Consider the following 26209-nt stretch of genomic DNA (forward strand, 5'->3'; position numbering starts at 1 on the left):
TCTTGTGTTCTACATGAAATTTAATTAAATTAATTTTTAATCAATTAAATAATTTTTATTGAATTTCAATTTAATTTAATTTTTAAAAAACAATAAATAATTATTTAATAATTATTAATAAATTTTTAATAAAATAAATTTCGTTAAATATTACTTTTTAATAAATACCTATTAACTTTAAAAAATGAAATAATAATTTAAATAATTTTTTAATTAATAAATAACTTAATTTAAATACATTTCAATTATTCTTAAATTTATTTAATTTTTTAAATATTTTTTTTTTATTTTATTTAATTTTAAGACGTATTTTAATTCAAAATTAATATTTTTGAGCTTTTAAAATTATTTTTGACACAGAAACGTCATAAAAACTTAACTTTAGAAAAAATACTTACCTCAAATTTTCCAAAAAGCCTTAGAACATTAAAAAAAAACACATTTTTTTTGTAATAATTTATTGTCTTTATTGTTTTAATTTAACCATTAGAAAAAATATATGGATAAAATTTTAAGTGTAAAATAATAGTATGAAAATTGATTTTTTTTCTCTTTTACTAATTTCTTATATCAATAATTTCCAACAGGTCGTCGTTCCATCATTTAACTTGTAAATAGTATTCTGCTTCACACGGCGATATTTTTTGGTTCACTTTCGATATATTTAATAATTTTCTATATATCTTCTTATTTAGATTCACTGTTCCATCCGTTTTTTAAAAATAATTTTTTTTTTCATGCTTCCGCGCATTTTTTTTATGTTTTGTAACATTAAACATCATTCACTTCTAACTAATACTTACCCGAAATTAAGAAATAATGTTTGGTTTTATGGTAGATGGACGTACTTACACTCTTTGTCAGAGCATTTCCCGCTTAAGTCGAACGGGCACAAAACTCCGTCATTTGTTCTAGGATTGCAAAGTTTTGAAAATCTGTTTTTTTTTTTGGTAATTTTTTTGTCAAAAAAAAAGACACATACCCCGTTTTAGTCGATGACATGCAATCAAGCACTGATTGGTACGAATTGTTGCCAGATTTGGCATTTCGAGCCTCTTCCAGTTCCTTCAAGTACTCCTCTTTCGCGTTCTTCAGTTGTTTCGTCTTCGTGGGCAGCTGTTTCAAGCGTTCGACAATTTTTTCCTTGGCTTCGCTCGTAAACCTAGAATTCGGGTTGGGGTGATAGTAAAGAGAAAAGAGTTACCTTTAAAAGTCGACACACACGTGACAAGTTTCCTCTTGCGCGTAGATTTAGAAGACGAATTTGTGGACGAGCAACGAAAAGATAACGACGAGGCGGGAGTTTTGTGACGAAAGCAGCGAGGAACTCGGTAGACCAGAGTTTTGATTTTGTTTTTTTACTTACTGATAATCCGTTCCCTTGACCGTTTGGCCCAATTTTACGCAACATTTGCCCATTTTGACGTATTTGTCGCGAGTTGCGAGGATTTTCTTGTGCACCGCCGAGATATTTGGGTAGATTTTTCGTACTTTTTCACGTTGATGCCCTAATTGTGACTCGACAGCTGCCAATTTCGCACGCAACTCTTCCGCTTCCATCTCGAGTTGGATTTGTTTGCGCTTCTCAACTGTGGCTTCTGTGATGCGGTCCATGAAATCACTGAGTTGCGAGTCGAATTGGTTGCTAAAATGAAAAAAATTATTATTTAATGAAATTTTGAGAGAAAAAAATTAGAAATTGAAAAAAACCTGAAGTCGTTGTAGGATGTCTCATATTTTTCCAATGCTTTTTCCTTCGCCTCGTCACTCATTTTGGCTAAACGTGCCTCGAAAGTGTCTTCAATTTTTGTTGGAGGCACAATTTCAGTGCAAGGAGCATCATTCACAACCGTAACTTTGATATTTCCGCCCGCTTCCAAGTTGATTTTTGGTTTTGCTTTCACACGAGATTGCTTTTGCTTCTCTAAAAGTTGCATTTTTGCCAGCAAATTTTTGTATTCAATCTGCGATGAAAGCGGTAAGTGACGAACAGCCTAAAAATGAACAAATTTAAAGTCAAAATTCATAAAAAATCAAAAATTTTCTTACTGAAGGTGTTTTTTGAACAATTTTAGGAACTGTAACTTTTCCGGGCGATGCTTTGTTCGGTGAGACATTTTCCGTTTTGGCACGTGCTTGTTTCAAGAATTCATCTAGCTTACTTTCGAACGCTGAATCGACTTTTGACGGAATATTTTCATCATCTTTCTTCTCTTCTGCTGCGGGACTCGATGCCACGCCGTTAATTTCATTGATATGTGACGGACTTGCAATAGCACTTTGATTCATGAGCATTTCCTCGTCGCAATCCGAGCTGGAATCCGAATCTTCCGACGAACTCGACTCTCCCAAACGAATTATGACTTTCGGTACGGGTTTGATGACACCTTCAAGCGATAAAATTGCCGCCGAAGTACTTGGAATGTTGTTTGGCGTGGATGTAGGAGCTTTTTTCGCCACTGTCTTATGCTGGAATGGCACATTTATGATACTAGAATTCGTTTTTAGCTTGCGCTTCATTATGACAACAGGTGCGGATTTCGTTGTTTGTGCGGGCTTTGGTTTGTTAAGTGTGGCAGCAGCTATTGAAGACATTGCTTTCGTGATTTGTTTTGGCTTGAGTTGCATTACGGCTTTCGGTAATGGCGGCGGCGGAGTATTTGGAAGCGAAAATGTGTCAATTTTCGGTGAATTTACGGGTTTTGGTGAATCTGGAGCATTTTCTTCTAAAGTTTTTGGACTTTCCACAGACTTTGGATTGTCAATTGGCATTTCTTGAGTGGATTTTTCACATTTTGGAGAGTCTATGGTTGATAAAATATCTTTTGCTGGCTCTTCAATAACAACAGGAAGACTTTCGGAAATTATTTCCTTGGATTCTTCTATCACAGGTGCTTCAACTTTACTTTCCTTGCATTCCTCTACCGGTAACTCATCTTTAACATCCGTAACTTTCAATAATTTTGCTTTCGCTTGCGATAATTTGAGTCTTTGAACGACGTCTTTTAAGCTCACAGCCGGTTTCTTTTCAATTGGTGCTTCAATTTTCGCTTCAACTTGTTCCGGGATTTCATTTTTCGATAAAATCTTGTCCAAACTCGCTTCGATTAATTCTTCTTCGTGTTCTGACAGTTCCTTGAAACGATTTGCTGCTCTTTTGAGGTCGCTTTCGATATCGAGAGTCGTGTCAGCTGAAGTTTCCTTCACCGGTAAGACTTTTTTGGGTTGTCTATTCGGAGAAATCGTTGCCAGTAGGAGATTTCGAAGTGCTTGTTCCTCGTCATCTTCTGTCGTTGTGTCTTTTGGCATCTTTTCTTCTTCTACTTCTTTTGTACTTTGCGGTAAACTATCTAAAGATCGACTCCGAGGACGAAGATTTGAATTAATATCACTCTCTGAGGCAATTCCAGTATTGCAAGGGGACTGAGTATTGCTGCGACAACTTCCCGTCACCTCATCACGCACAGGTTTGCTCAAAAATTCCAAAGGAACGCCATTTTTCGTCGTTTTTGGCATCATCGGGACCATTTGTGGTATCATGACGGGAACAAGCATCGGCATTGGAATAAAAGGAGCCCATGCATTATTGTAATCCGGAGTATTTTTCATCTCATCGAACGAATAAAACGTTGGACTGTTTGACATGTGATCGGGCGTTGCAATTTCCATGTCGATGGGTTGAAGGACGGCATCGTCAAGCGTTGGGGAGATGGCAGGACTAATTTGCATGTTACTTTCACTGCTGGCATAGGGATTGTCGGGCGATGTGGGAGTCCATTCTAAGCCGTCAGTGGGCGAATATGGCTTTTCGTTGAGTTTTTTGCGAGCGACAGCTTTTTTCACGATTGCTGACTTCAATGCGATCATCCGGAGCTCCAATTCTTCCTGATCGAATTCGTCGGATTTGAATTCCTTCAAGGAACTTGCCTCCGCAGGTGGTTCATTTATCAGTTCTTTCACTTCTGCCTTGGATTTGAGAGCTTGCAATCGAAGTGCGATCAATTCATCGTCTTCTTCTTCGGGTTCTTCCAATTCCATGTCCCGCTCATTGGTGTCCTCAACATTTTCTACTTCCAAATCATCCCCATTCGCGTATCTTTCGTTCTCTTTATTCGCTGATCCGGGTCGTAACTTCAATTTTCTCATCAAAGGATTATCCGCATGCAATGTTGGAACGCGAGTGTCTCTTTTTACCGCTGCTGTCAACTGAATTCGCTTGTGCCTTTCCCCCTCAGACTCTGAATCGCTGTAATCCCGTTTGTTATTCCGTCGTTTTTTCTTCTTGTGCTCCCGTCGATACGACTCATTTTTACCTCTTTCCCGATTGTGATCGTTCCGGGGCTTTTGATAATATTCGGGCGACATACTTCGTCGTCTCCTCTTAAAATCAGGTGAAACCACGTTGCTACGGAATTTATCCGGACTTTTGTACCTTACATCACTTCGTCGATTTTTACCACGAGAAACGGGATTGCTTCGTCTGCCATTCGGATGCAGCATTCGCACGTAAAATTTGTTACTGATAGACTTTGGCTCGAAATACGTCTCTTCTTCCGATGAAATTTCAACAAAATCCGAGTTGTCTGCGAAAAAAATGCATCATCAGCATGCATCGAATGACTCACTGTTAAATAACACTTACCATAATTGTAGGTTCGACGTTCTTCTTTTGCTACTGCTGCGAGTTTTTCCAGTTCTTTGTTGCGAGTTTCCAGCTCACGAATCCGATCTTTGAGGTTTTCTTCTTCCTCGCTATAAAAAATTGAAGAAAAATGTAAGAAAAAACAATTTGCGTGGAAAAAAAATGTTTTTACCTTGAAATGGACTCGAGTTCCATATTTTCGTATGCTTCTACGTCTATAATCTCGCCTTCTTCTTGATCTTCCGCCGAAGCGGGAAGCGTCACTACTTCTGTTCCCATCTTAAGTAACTAAACTTAACTAAACTAGGCTTTAAAGTACATTTTTAAGATGAATTTTGCTAAAATTTTCGTGCTTCAGATTTTTAGATATTGAGTGAGTTGGCTGAAATCGATACTGTAATACAACTGTCAAGAGTATCACTTTCAGCCGACTCATTTTTTCGACTTTTGAATTGGGGCATGGGACAAAAAGTTCAAAAAAAATTTGGAGCGGCCTTAATTTAAAAAAAATTAAATTCTAAAGCATAAATCAAAACTAAATGAGTTTTAATTTAATTTTTTATTCTTGATTTTTAACTAATTTTAATGCAATTTTAATCTTCAAAAAAATAAAAAAAATGTTTGAACCTTACCTTTTTTTCGTAAAAAATTTTTGTAAAAATTTTAGAAATGTTTTTCAAAATTTTTTTTTTAATTACTCAAAATTGAACATTTTTAAAGTTTTTTTTTTGAAAACTAATTTTAAAAAAATATTTTTTTTTTTTGCAAAAAAAAATAAAACCATGATTTATTTTCATCATATCACTTGTTGATATGCAGGAATTTTTTGAATACTGTTTCCATACAAAATCAAACAAAAAAAAATTTCGACGAACCATGTGATTGAATATTTTTTTCATTTCAAGATATTTTTTTTAAATTTTTGAAAAATTAAATAACAATATTTTCTATAAAATTTCTAATTTGTTCATTTTATTGGTTTCATGTGCTCTACATTACGAATCCTAATGTAATAAAAATTACTCCTGAGACAGTTCAACGACAATAAAAGTGCACCGCCACAAACAATGGCTTTAACTAATAAACTTTTCTTATACAAAATATCAACAACTAAACACCGTATGTAATTCTCTATATAAATATTGCAACAAAACTTCGTTGTTGTGGTAAAACAAGAAAAAAATTCTCCTAAATTTTGGCGTGAATTTCATTTTGAGCGCATCGCATAACTTCCAAGGCTCCCTTCTCGATTAACTTGTTTGCCAATTTCTTCCCCAGCTCCTCGCAGGCATCAAAAATTTCCTTTTGGATTGTCTTATGACGATGCATGCCGCAATAAAGCTCATCTCGGTGGTCAATTAACGTTGGAACAGCCTTCGATACGTGATTATTTTCGTCATATTCGATCAATTTTACGTCTTCCGTCTCTTTGTGCTCGAAAAAGGGACATTTTTCCGCTACAACTGAGCTTGAAGCGCAATCAATGACTGGGCATTTTGGTCCATTAGCACCCAAATCGAGCGATGCTTCGACTTTTTGTTCGGTACTATTGAAGAACGGGCATTCTCCCATCACGTCTTGTCCTACGGGGAAGTCTAGCGGGCAATTTTCTTCCGTTTTTACTTTATTTCCGTTCGTTGGTTTTTCCTCTTTTTCCGGTTGTACTTTATTTTGCGTCAATTTCCCGCTATACGGGCATTTCTTGAAGAGATCCCGATGAATGGTGATCAATTCATCAATTGACGGTGTGCGTTCCTTGCGTGACGTACCCGCAGAATCATCGATAATTTTCGGCGGAGTCGGAGATTTGTCATTGTGCGTGTCTTCGTCGATGTCATGAGTTGTTTTAAGTTTCTTTCGAGGTGAAAAATTGTTATTGTCTGTTTCGAAATTCAATTCCGCTTTGAGTTGCTCTTCGATTTTCGTTGTTCCATCCAAACTCCATACCGCACCAACAAGTTCAATTTCTCCTTTTTCATCCAAGGGACGTTTAAGTACTGAATGAACGGCAACGGGGGCACTACATCCGCCTCCCAACGTTTTCAGGAAACTCCTTTCCGCCAAAATACGACATTGCGTGTCAAGATGACACAATTTTCGTAGCATGTCCAAGATAAAATCGTCATTCGAACGACATTCGACCGCTAAAGCACCTTGTCCTACGGCATACAGCAGTTCTTCGGGCTCCAACACTTGACTGATGCGCTTTTCCCATCCCATGCGACTGACTCCGGCATGCGCTAAAATAATTCCGTCGAATTTCGAGCCTTCCGCATCGAGTTTAGCCAAACGGGTATTCAAATTCCCCCGAATATCGCAAACTTTGACATTTTTATAGGAACGATGTAGTTGAGCGGAGCGTCGAAGAGATGAAGTTCCGATGACAGAACCTTCGGGAAGGGTTTGAAGTGTCTTTCCAGCATGTTTCGCATTCAAAACCAGCACATCTTTGGGATCTTCACGCTCGAGAACCGCTCCAATCGCCATGCCAACCGGTAAAGCAGTCGGTAAATCCTTCAGCGAGTGCACGACAAAGTCAACTCCGCCATTTGTGAGCGCATCTTCAAGATCTTTCGTGAATAACGACTTTTCGCCGATTTTCGGGAGGGCCACATTCAAAACGCGATCACCCATAGTGGTCATTTTATCTGCGAAAAAATAAGTAAACAAAAAATTTAATAGAGTACAAGGTAAAAACGTGAGTTTTTTCGCTTAGTAATGGTAATACATGCTGATTGTATGTAAATAGAAAAAATAAAGTTGAGCAAAAAAACTCGTTTTCTTTGATATCGACTTGAATTGAGTGTACTTACGTATTTCAAATACATTTTCTGGATACAATTTCTTGAGACACGAAATGACATAGTTTGTCTGTATAAGTGCTAGCTGTAAGTAAACGTTAGCGAGACACGCCAAAAAAGCGAAAGTAATTTAGTTTAATTAATAACTCTCATGGATGAAAGATAGTGTGACGTAACTTTCTACACTTTTGCAATGCCTTTTAAGCGGCAATTCTCACCTCACTTTTGCGCGAACCGACTCTGATGACCTTCTTGGTGCCCTTTTCAGACATTTTCTGTCACCTTTTCGTCACAATTTATGTAATTAATTCACGAAATATCCAATTGTAAGTGATAACCACACGACTTCTTGCCCCTCTGTCCTGCTTGGATTACGTATTTTACACTGATAATGACAGTAACCCAAGTTCTTTGCCCGTCCAAACGTAAAAATGTCGCTCGATGTTAGCACATTTGATGTTTTTCCTTTGAATTTCTTGCGAGAAATGATTTTAATTTGAGTTTTCAAAGGTTTCTCTTTGCAGAGTTCACGACTTCGACTTGCCACACACACAAGCACTTCTCTACTACACGTGAACAGAGATGTAGATGGGGCAAAAATATAAATTATTGAACCCTAAAAAAATTTTTTTTAAATTTAAAAAATTTTTTTTAATGAAAAATTGATTTTTAAGAAAATTTTTATAAAAAAAAATTTTTTTTAAATAAAAATTGGAAATTTAATAAATTAAAATTAACGGCACTGAAAAAATTGACATTCTAAAATACCCATCATGCAAGAAGTGCCTTCGTAATTTAAATAAAAATCATTAAAAATTTAATTTTCTTTACTTTTTCTATCAAAAAAATATTTTTTAAAATTTTTTCAAGCATGAGAAATAATTTTTCATTCATAAAATCCTTAAAAATAAAGGAAATTAATAATTTTTATTCGAATTGAGCATGCTTGAAATGAAATTTCTGTCAAAATTTTCGCACGCTGGGCAGGTAGTAACGGCACAGCCCCAAACATAAACAAAAATATTTGACATCCAGATAAAAATATTGGGAAATTCCAAGAATTCTGTGTTATTTTAGGCGATTTATGTGTTGTCCGAGTTAAATTGTGTGTCCAAAAGCGACGAAAATCTCACATGCCAGATGGTCCGTAGCGAGACACGCACAAAAGAATGTGATCAATTGTTTTTACAGAAGATAAGTGGCTTGAACAGTGCCATTTTGCGATCTCGCAAAGACATTCTGCTCGATGACCTGGAAGAGGCGTACAAGAAATCCATCAAAGTCGAGAGCTTTTTCAGTTTTTCCGACGGCAAAAATGTCATTTTCATGTATGGCGTGTTGCTGATGGTACTTTTGTTCGTAGCGACACCCGCTCTCGTCTATCTCTTCGAATACATCTTGTCGACGCGATGTTTCCTCGGCATGGGTTATCTCAGTTGGGAAATTACACGACCCATCTCGAATTGCAGGCATTGCAGTGGCTTACAAGCACCGATAATTCTGCCGCGAAATGTGACGCGAGACGAATTCGAGCCGTACGCGTATTCTAGTCAACCGATAATCGTGAAGGGCGCTGCGCTGCACTGGGATGCCGTCAAAAACCTAAATTACAGTTTTCTAAAGGATATTTACCAAAGAGTTCCGGGAGCCATCGATAGTGTTATTGAAGATTGTCAGTTTTTGCACTTTAAATCGAACTTTGTGACGTTGCGGGAAGTTTTTCAGCGCGTTAGGGGCGAAGAACCGCTCGACGATGGCAACGAATGGTATGTCGGATGGAATAATTGTCATCCGAGCATCATGAAACACATTCGGAAACTGTATCCGTATCCACCGTTACCATTTCTCCCGGAAGATGCCGAACTCTCGCCAACGGATTTTGTCTTTTTGGGATACGATCAAGGTGCCATCATGCATGTAAGTTCATTTTTCTCTAAAAAAAATTGAAAAAAAAAACTTTGTTTAAAAATAATTTCAGATTGACTACATTCCTCGATTAATGTGGCAGGCCCAACTACGAGGACACAAAGCATGGTCCCTGAATCCGACGCCCGAATGCGAAAACGCATGCAAAAGCTTCTCGTTCGAAGTTGAACCGGGAGACATTTTGCTGCTCGACACCCGAATCTGGTATCACGAAACTCAAATTCCAAAAGGAGAATTTTCAATTGCCATCCAATCGGAATACGGTTGAAAATTCGGAAATTTATTCCAGAATTAACGAATTCCAAAACTAACATTTTCTTATAGAAGTTTAAGACGAATTATTAACATTAGGCAATTAATTTATATATTTTTCTGTATTTTTCGTGTGTGTGCCATTTAATTTTTTCCTATTTTTAATTTAATATTTCACATTGAAAAATGAATTATTTAACGCATAAGACTTTTTAAAAAAAAATGCCTTTAATTAAGTTTTATTTCCAAAAATTAAAATTAATTATTAAGCAACTAAAAAAATTTCTTCCTTAAAATTCAAATTAATCCAAAAATCGCTCAAATAATTTTTAATATCATTGAAAAGCTTTGGAATCTTCCATAATAATTTTAAGACGATTCAGTTTTCAAAACCCAAAAACAATATTTAATCTTCTAAAGAAAATAAATAAATCCATGGAAAATACTCAACAAACAAAATCTAGAAAAAATGCAAAATAAATAGAATTAGTGAAACAGAAAAAAAACACACACAATAATCATAAAAAAAGTTATCAGCACAATATTTCAGTTTTATAAAAAAAAACCCGTAGCTAATTCCGCCAGTGAATAAAATTAAGAAAAAAAAATATATCAATTATTAGAATTAGGATTGAATCAAAAAAAAGGCCAAAATGAGTGAAAAAAGGCTTAAAGCTGATGAGAAAATTTAAGAAGTAGTCAATTTTGCTAGAAAGTGATCAAGTACGCCATTAACCTTATCACAAGTAGATTAAATATTTAATGTTAGTTGGAGGAGTTTCACTTCAAAAGTAACGAATTTTATCAAATTTTTCATCAAAATTTAATTTTTATCAAAAAATTAAATGAAATAACAATTTTAAATAAAATAATTATTTTTAAAGCCTTCTTAAATTTAATTAATTCAAAAATGACTTAAAATTTATTTAATTAAAAATTTAATGAAAAAAGTTATTTTTCAAACCTACTAAATTTTTTTTTATCAAAATTTGAAATACATTATTTTAAAAAAATATTTTTTAATTTAAAAAAAATAATGAAAAAATTTTTTAAACCCAAAAAATTAATTTAAAAATAATTATTTTGTAAAAATAATTAAAGTTACAAAAAGTAAAGTTAGATTAAAAAAAATAAATATTTTTTTAAGCCTACTTTTTTGTGAAAAATTAATAATTTTATTAAAAATTAAATACTTGAAAATTATTAAATTTAAAAAATAAAGGAATTTCTACTTAATTTTCTCGGAGGCCAAAAATTAATTTAAAATTAATATTTTGAGTAATTTACTCACGGCTCAAAATTTAATTTATTTATTTTTTAAATAATATTTTTAAAATCATTTTTATTTATTTAAATTTATTTTATTTAATTTAATATTCTGAATTTTAAATATTTAAAACTTATCTAAAAAAAATCAATCTAATTTTAAGTCTAGTCTAAAAAAAAATAAAATAAAAAACTTGAAATTTTTGATAATTCAGAACTTTTGAAGTGAAAAAACTCATCAGAAAAAAACAAAACACATTTCAATAATTTTATTCAATTTTTATTTAAATATTCCTGTTTTTACATTTCTTAAAATTACAAAATTTTAAAATATTTAGAATGATTTTATTTTATCATATGAAAGAACAAAGAAAAGGAATTCATCACGAAATGAAAAAAAAAATCTCACCAAAATATTAAATAGCAATATGTACCTTGAATTCAGTATTGTTTCTTTTTCCAAAGCAATTAATCTCATAAAATTAGTAACATTTTAACTGCAATTCCATATGTATATATCCAATAAGAAGTACATAAATAATATGCCAAATACAGTTATTTTTGTGCAAATATCTGCTAAAGTCTTATCATTTAATACATTTTTCTCTAATTTTACAGGTAATTTACAGGATTTCATCACTAAATTCATCATTTTCAGGGATTTTTTCATCAAATTTCAAGTTAAATTTACTACAACTACTTTGCTAGTCACTAAAATCCGAGCCTATTTCATCCTCCAGTGACTCGAGTTTGTCTTCAGGTCAAGTTTTGTCCCACAATCCGCACTCTTTCATGCGTGTAACAAAGTATCGTTCCAAGTGATTTGCCAATCTATGAAAAAAATCATTTAAAAAAAATGAAATTTTAAAAGTTTTTTAAGGAAAAAATTAAAAACTCACTTGTAATATTCCGTCGTAGAGTCGTTGTAAGTGCGACAATTTGTGAAAATGCGTTGCATGTCGGCAATAAACAATCGTCTTGTGGAATAATATTTCGCTTTTAGGCGATCAGTCATGGTTTTCAGGTCCATCGGATACTTGATATGATCGTAGTAGTCCGGAACTTCTGCGGGATTTACGGGTTTCAGGAAAGGCCAAGCTGCGGCATTTGTTTTCACGCATTGCAAAACATTTCCCAAGGTAGCAGCGAGTTTTTCGGGATCTGCGGTTTCTTCCAAAGGACGAGATTGGCGTTGTGCCCGAAGTTGCGGTTTCCATCCGGGGAATGATTCACGTAAGCCGGGAATTGCCTCGATTGGGATTGAACGCAAGCCTTCTTTGAAGCAAGTGAGACCTGGATGAATTTTTTGCACTTCTTGCTGACGTTGCGAAATGAGTTCTTTCAAGATTTCCTTCTGTTTTCGGATTACCGAAGTGAATTGCGTATAAACAATCGTCGACATGAGTTGACAATGCATCAATGTAGCACCTTCGTATTCTTTAATGAAGCCCGCATAAACAGGACGAGCCACTTTAATGTCTTTCGAGAAGCCTTGTTTCTTGAAATAACCGATGGCGAACTCGTCGGCATACGTTAAAAAGTGTTTAATGCCTTGTTGAATGCTGTAATCCTTCAAATGATTCATCAAATGTGTCCCATAGCCCTTGACTTGTTCACTACTTGTGACAGCGCAAAAGACAATTTCAATAAAACCTTGCGAGGTGAAGGTTCGGAAGCAAATTCCGCCGATGGGACGTCCTTCCTTGATGAGAGCCAAGGTTTTGTGTTTCGGATCGAAGACAAGTTGACTGATGTACTCGCGTGGCATGCCCGGTAACTGATGTGCAAAGACGTTATGCAAGCCCAGAAGCCACAACATGGATTCTTTGGACACGGGTTTCGTCAAGGAATTGCCAACAATGTGAAATTCGATCTCGCCGCGAGTTTCTTCGCCCTTTGCTGCTTCGTCTCGTGGTGCATTTACCGGAAAAACGATTTCAGTTCGATTGATGCTGTTACTGTCTTGGATTTTGTTCAACGCTCGTATGATGACGTCATCCGACAAATCTTCGTTATCTTCGCGTTTGATGCGTTTATTGGTGTCGACGCCTTTTTTCGACGAAGTAGCTCCAATTGCCTCGCTATGACGCTTGCGTTGAAGCAACATTGTCGCTGCCGGCTTGAAACTGATGTCCCAAATGAGCGATTCCTCGTCGACAACTTCGTGTTTGAGTGCTTCCAGGAAACGTGGGAGCTGGGCCAAGACACTTCGCTTCTCAGGAGGCATCCGATCTTTTTCAGTCTTGCATTTGTTGAGGAGTTGTTGCGAAATGTACTGATAAACGGCCTTCAGGAGCGATCTACCGAACACCAAAGACGTTTCAAAGTGCTTGAGAGATCCGCAAAAAGCCGGTACGTGACAAAACATCAACCATCGCGTGTAATTGATTTTATAGGCAGAAGCATCTTCGTAACTTAAATCAACCCGAACTGATGGCGTTTCGAAATTCCAGTGATTCAAGCAATGCAAAAAGGTTTTTGCCACTTCTGTCATCGTCACAAACTCCGCTTGGCTTAAATGGCTGTACTTGTGAATGACAAAATTTGTAATTGCCTTCGAGATGCTTGGATGTTCAAATGGAGGCTCGCCCAAAGGACCCCGAATCAAAGGTTGCGTTCGTGTCAAGATACATTGTCGCAACAACCGGAACAGGTAACAATAAACTTTTTTCGTGTCTTTGTCCTCTTCCTTCATGATGCTCATGTACAAATTTTCGACATCCACAATTGTCGACATGAGTTCGTTAATTTGCGGATCCGTAACTTCCGTCAAATGCGAGACGTGATCTTGCAACGTGTGCCCGCAATTGGGAGCGCGACATGGTTCCGTCGATTCCGGCTGATAATTCGTTTCGACATCACGATTGCGGTTCTCTTGCGGCGTCTTCCAGCCCGTACAACGACACTTGGGACTCTGACAAGCGGAGTACATTGAAAGTTTTGCCATTTTTGAGGCGCGACTCATTTGGTAGACCTTTTGTTTGCGAATGTGGATCCGTTCAATGCTACAAAAAAAATTAATTTATAAAAAAATTCGATAAACGACGCCTAACTTACCTATTTTGACGAGTGCCTTCGGGAGCAACTGTTTGTCCTGCTGTTTTTTGCTTTTCCTCGCCATTTTTATCGCCGATGTCTTCAGATTTGACCGAAGTTGGCATTCCATTCTCATTTCGACCTGCAGAGGCCATTTTTCCTGCTTAATTTCCGTGAAAACTTTGCGATAAATTTTCAAAACAACAATCGACGTCAAATTTTGTCTTGAATTAGCAAGAAGAAATTTTTTTAATCGAGAACAGGGTTGAAAAAAATACTGTAAGTCAAAAAAAAATTAATGCTTTTGCTTAAGTAAAAGTCAAAGTTCAATTGAGTTTTTACTTAAAATTCAAAAGAAAAGCTAATGAAGTAAAAACTTAATTTTTCCACAAATTTCAAATTTTCATTAAACATTTTTTTTTCTTAAAAAAAATCAAAAAATTAGGCATGAATGTAAATTCAATTACGATTTATGTTCAAAAAATTGAAATTAAAAAAAAAATAAGTTTTTAATTTTGCCTCAATTGACTTAAAACCAGGGTCAAAAGTACTGTGAGTGAAAAAATTATTGCTTTTGCTTCAGTAAAGGTCCAAATTAAATTGACTCTTGACTATAAAAGTTAAAAGTAAAAGCCAATAAAGCTAATTTACTTTTAATTAAGTAAAAGTTCAAATCAAAATTAAAAGCTTAATTCTTCCAAAAATTTAATTTTTTCATAAAAAATTGTTTGAAATGAAAAAAATAATTTTTGTAAAAAAAAAGTTTTTAATAATGATTTGACTTTAAACTTTTAGTCAATCTAAAAACTTTTTTTTTAAAAATCCAAAATTTTTTTCTTGAATTTTTTTTTATGAAATTTAAATTTTAGCTTTTAATTTTGACTTGAACTTTCACAAAAAGCTTAAATTTAGCTGAGTAAAAGTTGGCTTTTAATTTAAAACTTTGACTTTTAAGTAAAAAAAATTTAGTTTAAATTCAAAAATAAATTTAATTTGGACCTTTACTGAAGCAAAAGCAATAGTTTTTTTGACTTATAGTATTTTTTCCGACCCTGTTCGAGTCATCAGGCAACACTTCATCAAAAATTCAATTGTAAACATTGCCAGTTTGCTGTTTTTTAGCAATTTCTTCCATAATTTTTAGTTATTAGTAATGCGAATTTTGTGATAAATGATACAAAGACATTCAAATCCGTGAGCCAGAGAAGAAACTGTCCAAAAATTCAGGTAAGTGAGAGAAATTTTATGACATTGCTCTACATTTTTTCTCGTCTTCTACATTTTAATCACGTAGAAAGTAGGTAGAATGACAAATTGAAGCCAATTCAGCAGTGTAAATGATGTTAATTGATTGAACGAACGAGAGGGGATCGTTGCAACATGGAAATCAAGAGACTTGAGGATGGGTGCATCGTGTTCTCGTCTCCGTCAAATGTCTCACCAAAATTATCGCCTTCCAATTACGCAAAAGGATATTGCATACGGATCCATAAATGTGTGACAAATACGCCGTTTTTCAATTTCTTTATTCCCTTTATTCGTAAGAAATTTCATTTTTTCCTAAAAAAAGTTAAAAAATTAATCAAATTATATTTTTAGTGATCATTTGTTGCATGATTGCCTTACTTACCTTCAAGGAATATGCCAAGGCGACTCTCTTCTGGATCGAAAGACAAAATTCCATTGTGATTTTCGTAGTTCTCGTAGCGCTCTTTACTGTAGTTAGTTTTCCCATTGTCGTCGGATACCTTTTGCTCATCATTTCCAGCGGCTATTTGCTGGGCATGACAACGGGACTTCTTGCGGTTGTGCTCGGAGCCAACCTTGGAGTCTTCATTGCGCATAATGTGATTAAAGCATTCCACGGAATCTATCCCGTACACAGGTAAATTGGATTAAAAATGCTGTTACGCAAGAAAATTTGAACTTGCACTTCACTCAATCGATTTTTTTTAGATTTATTAAGAACGAGACTGGTCGCGCGATTTTGCGAGTGATTTCAGGCACGAGACAATTCAAAATTGTGCTTTTTTGTCGATTGACCCCGATTCCGTTTGGCCTACAGAACACCATTTTCGGCATAAGTTCCGTGAAAAGTCGCAATTATCACACAGCAACGTTGCTGGGACTCTTGCCGGCACAAATAATCAACGTCTACTTCGGGACGAAACTCAAGTACATTCATGACGTGTTCAATGATCATCACACGCAACTCGCGTCATACGGCGTTTTCGTCATGGAAGTGTTAATTGGTGTCGGGTTGATGTTGTGGATTGTACACAAAGCGCGACACGAGTTGTCGAATGCACTGATAAGCAACAAAGAAGTCGATGAAAGTTTACTGATAGAGGTTTCGACGTCCTAGCATTCGGAGATCGGTGTTGGTGATGGCAAAAATTTACAAGACGATGACGATGATGAAGTTGTCTTTAATCTCCTTGCGGAACAACAAAAAATCCCGCCAACACTCGAATGTGATCCGATTGTGAGTCTGTAAGTGAAAAAAAAAATCATGTAAATACTTTGAAAGCAATTGTATATTTACGAAAAGAGCCACATGTGCTCAAGCTAAACTCAAAAAATGGAAATTTTTTTCATAAAACGAACCAAAATATTTATTTATTTACATTACATCTACTTAATCTTTGTTCCAGTAAGCATTTAAATTTTATTTTTAAACATGTGTTCGAAAACATTTTTAATTTTATCTCGAAAGTATGAGATAAGAGTCTCGAATACATTCTTTTTTTATTTTATAAAATAAAAAAATGTCGAAACTATTTTTAGAAATTTTCGTTTATCAATTTGCCATTTTTGTGGTGCCTAAGTTTTTTTGTCTTTTAGTCTTCCTTGAATAATTTTAAAAAAAATATAATTTAAAAGGAATGTCAATTTCCAAGTCAATTAAAATAAATAATTTTATCAAATAAAATATTCCTCGGGCATTAGCATGACCAATATTTTTATTACTTTAATTAAGGTTCTATTGAATAATTAAAAGAAAATATAAATATTTTTTATCAAACTTTAAAATAAATAAAAAATAATAAACAGATTAATTAGAACATAAACTTCCTGTTATTTTAATAAATAAATAATTTATATGTTGTTAGATTGTAAAAGAAAAATATTTAAAATAATAAATATAAATAAAAAAGCAACAAAATCAAATAATATTTTTAAAAGTTCAAAGAGTCAACAATGGAATAATGAGGCTTCAAATCTGAATAGCGTTATCATTTTTTACCCAATTTTAAGCCTAAAATTGCATAAATATTCATTCTAAAGATGATTTCTGATCATATTGGGTCGATATTTGATGAAATAAAAAAATCAGAGTTTGGAGGTTCAAACTCTGATTTTTTTTTACAAGTCATTTTTTACCAGTTTTAAGCCTAAAATTGGATAAATATTCATTCTAAAGATGATTTCTGATCATATTGGGTCGATATTTGATGAAATAAAAAAATCAGAGTTTGGAGGTTCAAACTCTGATAATTTATCAGAGTTTGGATCACTTTTAAGCCTAAAAAAGAATAAAAATTCATTCTAAAGATGATTTCTGTCCAGATTGGGTCGATATTTGATGAATAATTTATCAGAGTTTGGAGGTTCAAACTCTGATTTTTTTTACAAGTCATTTTTTTACCAGTTTTAAGCCTAAAATTGGATAAATATTCATTCTAAAGATGATTTCTGATCATATTGGGTCGATATTTGATAAAATAAAAAAATCAGAGTTTGGAGGTTCAAACTCATTCTAAAGATGATTTCTGATCATATTGGGTCGATATTTGATGAAATAAAAAAATCAGAGTTTGGAGGTTCAAACTCTGATAATTTATCAGAGTTTGGAGGTTCAAACTCTGATTTTTTACAAGTCATTTTTTTACCAGTTTTAAGCCTAAAATTGGATAAATATTCATTCTAAAGATGATTTCTGATCATATTGGGTCGATATTTGATGAAATAAAAAAATCAGAGTTTGGAGGTTCAAACTCTGATTTTTTTACAAGTCATTTTTTTACCAGTTTTAAGCCTAAAATTGCATAAATATTCATTCTAAAGATGATTTCTGATCATATTGGGTCGATATTTGATGAAATAAAAAAATCAGAGTTTGGAGGTTCAAACTCTGATTTTTTTACAAGTCATTTTCTGACCAGTTTTAAGCCTAAAATTGGATAAATATTCATTCTAAAGATGATTTCTGATCATATTGGGTCGATATTTGATGAAATAAAAAAATCAGAGTTTGGAGGTTCAAACTCTGATTTTTTTTACAAGTCATTTTTTTACCAGTTTTAAGCCTAAAATTGGATAAATATTCATTCTAAAGATGATTTCTGATCATATTGGGTCGATATTTGATAAAATAAAAAAATCAGAGTTTGGAGGTTCAAACTCTGATAATTTATCAGAGTTTGGATGGTCAAACTCTGATTTTTTTTACAAGTCATTTTTTGACCTGTTTTAAGCCTAAAATTGGATAAATATTCATTCTAAAGATGATTTCTGATCATATTGGGTCGATATTTGACAAAACAAAAAAATCAGAGTTTGGAGGTTCAAACTCTGATTTTTTTTACAAGTCATTTTTTGACCAGTTTTAAGCCTAAAATTGAATAAATATTCATTCTAAAGATGATTTCTGATCATATTGGGTCGATATTTGATGAAATAAAAAAATCAGAGTTTGGAGGTTCAAACTCTGATAATTTATCAGAGTTTGGAGGGTCAAACTCTGATTTTTTTTACAAGTCATTTTTTTACCAGTTTTAAGCCTAAAATTGGATAAATATTCATTCTAAAGATGATTTCTGATCATATTGGGTCGATATTTGATGAAATAAAAAAATCAGAGTTTGGAGGTTCAAACTCTGATAATTTATCAGAGTTTGGAGGGTCAAACTCTGATTTTTTTTACAAGTCATTTTTTTACCAGTTTTAAGCCTAAAATTGGATAAATATTCATTCTAAAGATGATTTCTGATCATATTGGGTCGATATTTGATGAAATAAAAAAATCAGAGTTTGGAGGTTCAAACTCTGATAATTTATCAGAGTTTGGAAGTAAAAACTCTGATTTTTTACAAGTCATTTTTTGACCTGTTTTAAGCCTAAAATTGGATAAATATTCATTCTAAAGATGATTTCTGATCATATTGGGTCGATATTTGATGAAATAAAAAAATCAGAGTTTGGAGGTTCAAACTCTGATTTTTTTACCAGTTTTAAGCCTAAAATTGAATAAATATTCATTCTAAAGTTGATTTTTGCATAAATATTCATTCTAAAGTTGATCAGTCATTTACAAGTCATTTTTTGACCAGTTTTAAGCCTAAAATTGAATAAATATTCATTCTAAAGATGATTTCTGATCATATTGGGTCGATATTTGATGAAATAAAAAAATCAGAGTTTGGAGGTTCAAACTCTGATTTTTTTTACAAGTCATTTTTTGACCAGTTTTAAGCCTAAAATTGAATAAATATTCATTCTAAAGATGATTTCTGATCATATTGGGTCGATATTTGATGAAACAAAAAAATCAGCGTTTGGAAGTAAAAACGCTGATTTTTTTACAAGTCATTTTTTTACCAGTTTTAAGCCTAAAATTGGATAAATATTCATTCTAAAGATGATTTCTGATCATATTGGGTCGATATTTGGCGAAACAAAAAAATCAGGATAAAGTTTATTTGTTTACTTCGGTGATCAGACATGTTCAACATGGTATAAACGGTTGTAAGTTTGTTTCTATGATAAGGACAAAAAATTATTTTCAAGCGATATTAATATTTTTGCAAATCACAAAAACTTTTTCTCACTTAAAAACAATAATAAAATATTTAATCTTTTTAAGATTGATGAATTTTTATCTCAATTTTTGTCTTAAAACTTTTCTCATTTCAAGATAAGATTTTTTGCATCACGTGCAACCAAAGAGATTATCATTTTGGACAATGATAAAATATTTAAAAATGAAATTCTTTCAAAAAAATGCAAAAATAGTTAACATCAATGATAAGATAAAGAAAAAAAAACTCGTTTAAACGCATTTAAGATAAAATTTGGACTTTTAATGAAAAAATTTTACTTAAAAACTTATTTTTTGCCTGGTAAAAAGTTTTGAAAGTCACTTTAGTGCAATGAAACTAAAAATAAACAAATGTCGGGTCAAAAGTTATCATCGAAAAATTAAACGTGATTCATAAAAAAGATAATTTTTAATAATGAATGAATTTTCAAGAGTAGGATTACCTTCGAAATCCCCGAATGACATATCAAAACAAAATTTGATGAATTACAAATCAATCGACATTATCTCTCGACATTTCGCGTTGCACGTAAAAAACAGATCAATTTTAAGTGAATCCGCAACCAAACATGAGCTAGACAAAATATTCTCGCTCTATTAAGAAATATTTGTAATTTGAGAGCTTTGGTTGCTTCGTAATGCGTTAAATACTTGAATGGCTTCGAGTTTGGTGGCTTCTCTCCGTCTCTCGCTGTTGTCGCTAACCAACTGTCACACTTGTAGTTCGGCTGAAAATCTTCATACGACTTCATTCACTTCATTAATCGCACATAAGTAGTACTCAACTGATAAGGGGAGCAGCTCAAAGGTGCTTAAAGGTGCAAAATAGACAACGGAAAATAGTTTGAAACAGTTTGCTTTGGGATTTTGTAGCGAGCGGTTCATCTAGACGAAGAAAAAAATAAATTTTTAAAAAAATGTCAGTGAATAACGGCACGACGGGTCACGAAAAACCTCACATTGCTGTTGTTGGCGCGGGTCTCGTTGGCAGTTTAGCTGCCTTGCAATTCGGCATGATGGGTCACAAAGTGGATTTATACGAATTTCGTGAGGATATTCGTACAGCAGAGCTCGTTATTGGGCGTTCCATCAACTTAGCGCTGAGTAAACGAGGTCGCGCTGCTTTACGTGACGTGGGCCTCGAAGAAACTCTCGTCACCCATGGACTTCCGATGCGTGGCAGAATGTTGCACGACTTGCAAGGCAACCGAAAAGTCGTTCCATACGATCATGTGAGCAACCAAGCAATTTATTCCGTTGGCAGAAAATACTTGAACGAAGTACTCTTGAACGCTGCGGAAAAACAACCGAATATCACGATGCACTTCAACATGAAACTCGTGGATTGCGACCTGAAAAACGGCGAAATGCGCTTCATGGATATGCGGGACCCGGCAAAAAGTGTCATTACCAAAAGTGCGGATTTGATAATTGGTGCGGATGGAGCTTTTAGTGCCGTGCGGAAGCAAATGGTGAAACAACCGGGATTTAGTTACTCGCAAACGTACATCGATCACGGGTATTTGGAGTTGTGCATTCCCGCAACGGAAGATGGGGAATTTGCAATGAACGAAAATTATTTGCACATTTGGCCACGAGGGCAATTTATGATGATCGCATTGCCAAATGCAGACAAATCGTGGACCGTGACACTTTTTATGCCGTTTAAGAATTTCGAATGTATTCGCGAGGAAAAAGATTTGCTCGCATTTTTCAAGGAATATTTTCCGGATGCCATTGAGTTGATCGGAGAACAGAGATTGATGAAAGATTTCTTCAAAATTAAGGCACAGCATTTGATTCAAGTGAAGTGTAGTCGTTACGATTCGTATGGCAGAGTGTTGATTATTGGAGATGCAGCACATGCAATGGTAAGAAATACATTTTTTATGGTGTTACAAATGAAACTCAATAATTATTATTATGTTTAAAAATTTAAAAAAAATTAAAAATTATTTATTTATTTTTTTAAATTTGAATTCACAAAGTTCGATGTAAAATATATAAAAAAAAAATTAATAATGCAAAAAAAAAAATTTTTTTTAAAAGAAAATTTTCAAAAAAAATATCTATTTATTTTTAATTTTTTATCAAAATTTTATGAAATTTTAAATTATTCTTTTTATTAAAAAAAAATTAAATAATATATTTTTAATTTATTATAATTTAATTTTAAAATTTTAATTTTTAATTAATTTTTAATAATTTTAAATTAAAAATTCGCATAAAAATTTACAAAAAATGTTTTTTTTTTTAATTTTTCAAAAGATTTTTAAAAAAATATTAATACATTTTTCAATATCTAAAATTATTTTCATATACATACCTATTTAAAAAAAAAAATATTTGAATTCTTTAAAAAAAACTTCAGATTACAAATTTTGTCTCATAGTTTGCAAAATTAAAAATAATTCTGAAAGTCAGAAAAATTAAAAAAAAAAATCTTTATGAAAAAATTTGAATTAATGAATAATTTTTTTTTTTGCCACGATTGATTGTATTTAATTAATTTTTTGAATAAGGCCGCTCCAAATGAAACTCAATAGTTTTGTTCAAAATTTTTGAAATAATAATGGGGGGGGCAAAAAAAAAATTTGAAATACTTCTTTTCATACAAAATGTCAAAATTTTAACAATTTGGCCAATTATTAATATTTTGGTTGTTATAAAATTTTTTATATTGATGTTTGTATATTTAAAATTGATATAAAAACATTTCAACTAAAATTGAAAAAAATTAATATCTTTAAAAAAAACTGTCAATTTTTTTTTAAAAATTAATGTCAGTAATTTTTATGAATATTATTTTTAAAAGTAAATCTCATGTCAAAATACGATTTTCAATACAAAAATTACTAAAAATTGAAAAATTTTCTTGAAAATTTCTTGAAAAATGATGAAAATACACCAAAAAACTGTAATTTTTGACGAAATTTTTAACTTTTTTTTTTTTTTGCCCTCGGGGCAAAAAAATACAATTTTAATTTTTTTTTCTTATAAAACCAGGTTCCCTTCTACGGTCAAGGCATGAACGCCGGCATGGAAGACGTCACGGTGCTCAAGAACATCCTAAACGAATACAAATCCGACATTGCAGGCGCCTTACGGGAATTCAGTCGCGTTCGTTGGGAAGATGCACACGCCATTTGCGACCTTGCCATGTACAATTACGTCGAAATGCGCGATTTGGTGAACAAACGTTCGTTTCTGCTGCGAAAAATGCTGGACGACTTCCTGTACTCCAAAATTGGCAATCACTGGATACCCCTGTACAACACAGTATCATTCTCACAAATCCCCTATCGTGAGTGTATCGCAAACAAAAAGCGACAAGACAAGATTCTTTTGAGTTCAGCGATTTTTTTGGTCGTAACTCTTCTCGTTTTACCCTTGATTTACGTTTTATTTGCGAATTTTGTGTGTTGAGATAAAAGAAGTTTGAATCTTATCGTTTAAGAAGCCAAAAAAAAAAAAGTAAAGAAAAAGTTCATTTTAATTTTTTTCTTGATTTTTATTTATTTTTTACTTTTTATAATTTATTATCAAGTTTTTTTTATTATCAGTTAATATTGGTACTCAGACACAATTCCCCATTTTTCGTTAACAAATAAAAATTTTCAAAGGAAATTTCTTCTTTTTACGGAAAATTTTTAGACGGAATGTCTTGATATAAAAAAAAAATTTGAAACGACGACTAAAACTAAGAGAAGTAAGTTAAGGATGTGTGCAATTTGAGTCTCTAAGTGAGTACTACTAAAAAATTCGTTGAAAATTAATAATATTTAATAAGAAAAAAATGCTAAAAATTTTTTTTATCTCTAATGTTAATGTAACATCAATTAAATTTTACAAAAGGAAGGTGGTTAGTTACAATACACATCTTTTTTTTTTTTTTTGAAAATCAGGCGAATCACAATTGAATAAATGCGTTTTTTAGTAAAAAAATTTTGTTTTTTCGGGAACGTGAGTCTAACTCGCGCGCAGTTCATGCTTCTGTCACTCTTAACCGTTTACTTTTTGTATTCTTTAATATAAAATTAAGGACCGGGTGTTTTGAGGGGGGTTTCTAAGGGGGCAAGGAGGGGGAGGGATGGAACTATTTACTCTTAAAACGGAGATGTTATTTTGTGTTTTTTGTTATCTTAAGCGTACAACAGGTGTTTTGTGTGTGTTTTTGTGTTTGCATTTACAGTTCATCCTTCTTGGCTTTGTCTTCGTCGGCTTCATCGATGTTCACTTCTTCGACATCGGGAACGCCAGCAGAGGCATCAACGCCGCCAGCATCGAGGAATTTGCTGAAACCTTCGACGGTACGTTCGCCAGTGTAGTCAACGACTTGATTGTCGCCCTTGCGGTAGAATTTAAGAGTGGGGAACGACGTGATTTTGGTGTGTTCCAATTCGTTGGCAGTCGCATCGATTTTGGCAATGACGATATTTTCGTTATCCTTGTACTTTTCGGCGAGCTCATCGTAGATGGGTACCAATTGTTTGCAGTGTCCGCACCATGGAGCATAGAATTCAACCAAAACATCCTTGTCTTTGTTGAAAACGACTTCATCGAAGTTTGTGGCAACGAGCACTTTGACGGGTTGTTTGTCCCAGTCTTCGGGCAATTCTTGGCTGAGCAAGTGTTGCTTCAATTCGTTCTTCAAGAATTTTTCGACGAACGATTTGATGTTTTCTTCGGTGAGATCGGCTTTTTCGGGCTTGTATTTTGCCATGTCTTCTTCGAGTTTAATGAGACGCATGGAAGGCACTTCTTCTTTCTTCATGCCGAAGAATTCCAAGATACGTTGATGGTCTTCCTCGTCGGCATTGATGCTCACGAACAACACTTGGTTGCGGTAATCCTTGGCGACTTTGCGTGCAACTTCAGTGTATTTCTCCATGTGACCGGCTTCTTTGGACAAGAACATCAACAAGTGACTCTTGATTTCGCCGCCAAAGATCTTTTGAGCAGAATCATGATTGAAATCGATGACCAATGGAAGCGATTGTGTAGCAACGAATTTCTTGACAGCTTCTTCGGTAGCTTCTCCCTCAAAAACGGCCTTTCCTTCGTCGAATTTCTTGAACAAAACGACAGATCCGCACTTGGCATCGTATTTCTTGTAGACATCTTCGTTGCTTGTGATGGCGAAGGGTTGATCATCGACAGCGGAAGCAGCTCCCAAGAAGGCCTTAGCTTCAGCAGATTCGCGATCCTTGAAGAATCCAACAACAACAACTTGGTTATCGGCCAACATGGCTTCCGCTTCTTCGACAGTGTTCAATTCCTTGGCTGGTGGGCCAGTTTTTTTGTTCAACCATCCAACGATGTCATCAGCTTGACGACCGCCATTGTATTCGACGGGGTTTCCGTTGCGGAAGAATTTCAATGTTGGATATCCACGAACGCCAAATTGCTCAGCGAGTTCACCTTCTTCGGTGGCATCAACTTTACCCAATTTAATTTTGGAGTCTTGATCACTCAAGAGTTTGGCTGCTTTCACGTATTCGGGAGCGAGGGCTTTGCAATGTCCGCACCATGGTGCATCTGTGGAAAATAAGATAAGGTATAATTATCAATTAATTATTATAAAATAGCATAAAGTGTCGTGTCATCAAAATCGTTTAATAAAAAAATCAACCTCGTTGTGTTTACTCAGCATTTTTTTTGTGTCAAATTATTTATTTAAAGAAGCATTGTTTAAAAAAAATAATCAAAAGTGATCGCCACGTCAACAAAAACAACATTTCAGTCGACGTGGTGACTCAAAAGATTAGAACGAGAAGATTGCAAACGTCTTCTATTGATAAAAAAGCACGGCAAAAGCAACAACGTGCAACGTTTTCAATGTCACTTGACCGGTAAACGTTGACGACGCCCGTGATTTGCCTATGCATACAACTTTTTACAAAAAAAAAATCAGGTTTAGAAAAATCTCTACGATTTCACAATACAACTTTTCCGTTCTTCGTGCGTCGCCCGTACACGTAATGAACACGTAAGAAGCAAGAGGAAGCAAACGAAAGAAGAAAGGTTGATGACCGTACACACCATAAAAGTCTGTGAGCGATATGCGTGGGTCACATCATCATCCCGTCCCGGAGAAATGAAAAGAAAGTCCGAAATGCAACGAAAAAAAAATGAATGAAAAGTACTTACAGAACTCAACCAAGATGAATTCGTTGTCGGTAATGGCTTTTTGGAAGTTTCCCTTTGTCAGAACGAGCACTCCCTCGTCGAGTTTAATGTCGTCGTCAGCGGTGGCCAATTGCCCGGCACAAAAGACCGTAAATAGCACGAAAACTAGCACTTTCATTGTTTGGTAAGTTAGTCACTTTATGCACGAGAACAATTAGCTCGATTCGATGCGAATATCAACTGTGGAATAAATGGAAATACAAGAGACACGAAGCTTTTGTCTCTGATGCTGCTGCGAGAATGAATTACGTGGCTTTCAACCCACTCTTCATTCGC

General features: G+C 34.0%; 7 protein-coding genes across 8 annotated transcripts; 3 read left to right on the top strand and 4 right to left on the bottom strand.

Moving 5' to 3' along the window:
* Positions 1-468: 468 nt before the first annotated feature.
* LOC134836813 (uncharacterized) lies at positions 469-4986 on the bottom strand. 2 transcript variants are annotated; one of them, XM_063852047.1, is made up of 7 exons: positions 4815-4986; positions 4643-4752; positions 2050-4583; positions 1711-1994; positions 1367-1645; positions 983-1162; positions 469-911 (listed from the first exon to the last, which is right to left on the bottom strand). In XM_063852047.1, exons 1-7 carry the CDS (start codon positions 4919-4921, stop codon positions 830-832), a joined length of 3576 nt encoding a protein of 1191 aa, XP_063708117.1. In that variant the 5' UTR covers positions 4922-4986; the 3' UTR covers positions 469-829. The 2 variants fall into 2 exon arrangements, with proteins under 2 accessions (XP_063708117.1, XP_063708116.1); XM_063852046.1 differs by having other exon boundaries at positions 469-935.
* Positions 4987-5585: 599 nt separating this feature from the next.
* LOC134827051 (porphobilinogen deaminase) lies at positions 5586-7997 on the bottom strand. Its single transcript, XM_063839582.1, has 3 exons — positions 7662-7997; positions 7456-7528; positions 5586-7290 (listed from the first exon to the last, which is right to left on the bottom strand). Exons 1-3 carry the CDS (start codon positions 7713-7715, stop codon positions 5831-5833), a joined length of 1587 nt encoding a protein of 528 aa, XP_063695652.1. The 5' UTR covers positions 7716-7997; the 3' UTR covers positions 5586-5830.
* Positions 7998-8466: 469 nt separating this feature from the next.
* Positions 8467-9791, top strand: LOC134838223 (uncharacterized). The gene is made up of 2 exons (XM_063853703.1): positions 8467-9360; positions 9422-9791. Exons 1-2 carry the CDS (start codon positions 8584-8586, stop codon positions 9635-9637), a joined length of 993 nt encoding a protein of 330 aa, XP_063709773.1. The 5' UTR covers positions 8467-8583; the 3' UTR covers positions 9638-9791.
* Positions 9792-11264: 1473 nt separating this feature from the next.
* Positions 11265-14138, bottom strand: LOC134827001 (histone acetyltransferase KAT2A). The gene is made up of 3 exons (XM_063839522.1): positions 13945-14138; positions 11787-13892; positions 11265-11718 (listed from the first exon to the last, which is right to left on the bottom strand). Exons 1-3 carry the CDS (start codon positions 14076-14078, stop codon positions 11649-11651), a joined length of 2310 nt encoding a protein of 769 aa, XP_063695592.1. The 5' UTR covers positions 14079-14138; the 3' UTR covers positions 11265-11648.
* Positions 14139-14994: 856 nt separating this feature from the next.
* Positions 14995-16884, top strand: LOC134836716 (transmembrane protein 64). The gene is made up of 4 exons (XM_063851907.1): positions 14995-15150; positions 15218-15463; positions 15523-15808; positions 15880-16884. Exons 2-4 carry the CDS (start codon positions 15304-15306, stop codon positions 16286-16288), a joined length of 855 nt encoding a protein of 284 aa, XP_063707977.1. The 5' UTR covers positions 14995-15150; positions 15218-15303; the 3' UTR covers positions 16289-16884.
* Positions 16885-20560: 3676 nt separating this feature from the next.
* Positions 20561-23234, top strand: LOC134831068 (kynurenine 3-monooxygenase). Its single transcript, XM_063844713.1, has 2 exons — positions 20561-21615; positions 22751-23234. Exons 1-2 carry the CDS (start codon positions 20662-20664, stop codon positions 23168-23170), a joined length of 1374 nt encoding a protein of 457 aa, XP_063700783.1. The 5' UTR covers positions 20561-20661; the 3' UTR covers positions 23171-23234.
* A 144-nt stretch (positions 23235-23378) lies between these two features.
* LOC134831042 (protein disulfide-isomerase) lies at positions 23379-26176 on the bottom strand. Its single transcript, XM_063844682.1, has 2 exons — positions 25895-26176; positions 23379-25282 (listed from the first exon to the last, which is right to left on the bottom strand). Exons 1-2 carry the CDS (start codon positions 26049-26051, stop codon positions 23931-23933), a joined length of 1509 nt encoding a protein of 502 aa, XP_063700752.1. The 5' UTR covers positions 26052-26176; the 3' UTR covers positions 23379-23930.
* Between the last annotated feature and the right edge of the window lie 33 nt (positions 26177-26209).

Source organism: Culicoides brevitarsis, chromosome 1 (assembly GCF_036172545.1).
Source record: "Culicoides brevitarsis isolate CSIRO-B50_1 chromosome 1, AGI_CSIRO_Cbre_v1, whole genome shotgun sequence".
NCBI lineage: Eukaryota > Metazoa > Arthropoda > Insecta > Diptera > Ceratopogonidae > Culicoides > Culicoides brevitarsis.

What these genes read in the sequence shown, in the direction of transcription:
- LOC134836813 (XM_063852046.1), bottom strand. Translation starts at nt 4,921, where the DNA reads ATGGGAACAGAAGTAGTGACGCTTCCCGCTTCGGCGGAAGATCAAGAA. An exon ending in ACGTCGAACCTACAATTATG is followed by an intron (nt 4,584 to 4,642) that starts GTAAGTGTTATT and finishes TTTTTTTCGCAG; the next exon opens with ACAACTCGGATTTTGTTGAA. An exon ending in GTCAAGGGAACGGATTATCA is followed by an intron (nt 1,163 to 1,366) that starts GTAAGTAAAAAA and finishes CCCGAATTCTAG; the next exon opens with GTTTACGAGCGAAGCCAAGG.
- LOC134827051 (XM_063839582.1), bottom strand. Translation starts at nt 7,715, where the DNA reads ATGTCTGAAAAGGGCACCAAGAAGGTCATCAGAGTCGGTTCGCGCAAA. An exon ending in TCGGTTCGCGCAAAAGTGAG is followed by an intron (nt 7,529 to 7,661) that starts GTGAGAATTGCC and finishes GTTTACTTACAG; the next exon opens with CTAGCACTTATACAGACAAA. An exon ending in AGAAAATGTATTTGAAATAC is followed by an intron (nt 7,291 to 7,455) that starts GTAAGTACACTC and finishes ATTTTTTCGCAG; the next exon opens with ATAAAATGACCACTATGGGT.
- LOC134838223 (XM_063853703.1), top strand. Translation starts at nt 8,584, where the DNA reads ATGGTCCGTAGCGAGACACGCACAAAAGAATGTGATCAATTGTTTTTA. An exon ending in ATCAAGGTGCCATCATGCAT is followed by an intron (nt 9,361 to 9,421) that starts GTAAGTTCATTT and finishes AAATAATTTCAG; the next exon opens with ATTGACTACATTCCTCGATT.
- LOC134827001 (XM_063839522.1), bottom strand. Translation starts at nt 14,078, where the DNA reads ATGGCCTCTGCAGGTCGAAATGAGAATGGAATGCCAACTTCGGTCAAA. An exon ending in GAAGGCACTCGTCAAAATAG is followed by an intron (nt 13,893 to 13,944) that starts GTAAGTTAGGCG and finishes TTTTTTTTGTAG; the next exon opens with CATTGAACGGATCCACATTC. An exon ending in TCTACGACGGAATATTACAA is followed by an intron (nt 11,719 to 11,786) that starts GTGAGTTTTTAA and finishes TTTTTTTCATAG; the next exon opens with ATTGGCAAATCACTTGGAAC.
- LOC134836716 (XM_063851907.1), top strand. Translation starts at nt 15,304, where the DNA reads ATGGAAATCAAGAGACTTGAGGATGGGTGCATCGTGTTCTCGTCTCCG. An exon ending in TTTCTTTATTCCCTTTATTC is followed by an intron (nt 15,464 to 15,522) that starts GTAAGAAATTTC and finishes TTATATTTTTAG; the next exon opens with TGATCATTTGTTGCATGATT. An exon ending in GGAATCTATCCCGTACACAG is followed by an intron (nt 15,809 to 15,879) that starts GTAAATTGGATT and finishes GATTTTTTTTAG; the next exon opens with ATTTATTAAGAACGAGACTG.
- LOC134831068 (XM_063844713.1), top strand. Translation starts at nt 20,662, where the DNA reads ATGTCAGTGAATAACGGCACGACGGGTCACGAAAAACCTCACATTGCT. An exon ending in GAGATGCAGCACATGCAATG is followed by an intron (nt 21,616 to 22,750) that starts GTAAGAAATACA and finishes TTATAAAACCAG; the next exon opens with GTTCCCTTCTACGGTCAAGG.
- LOC134831042 (XM_063844682.1), bottom strand. Translation starts at nt 26,051, where the DNA reads ATGAAAGTGCTAGTTTTCGTGCTATTTACGGTCTTTTGTGCCGGGCAA. An exon ending in ATTCATCTTGGTTGAGTTCT is followed by an intron (nt 25,283 to 25,894) that starts GTAAGTACTTTT and finishes TATTTTCCACAG; the next exon opens with ATGCACCATGGTGCGGACAT.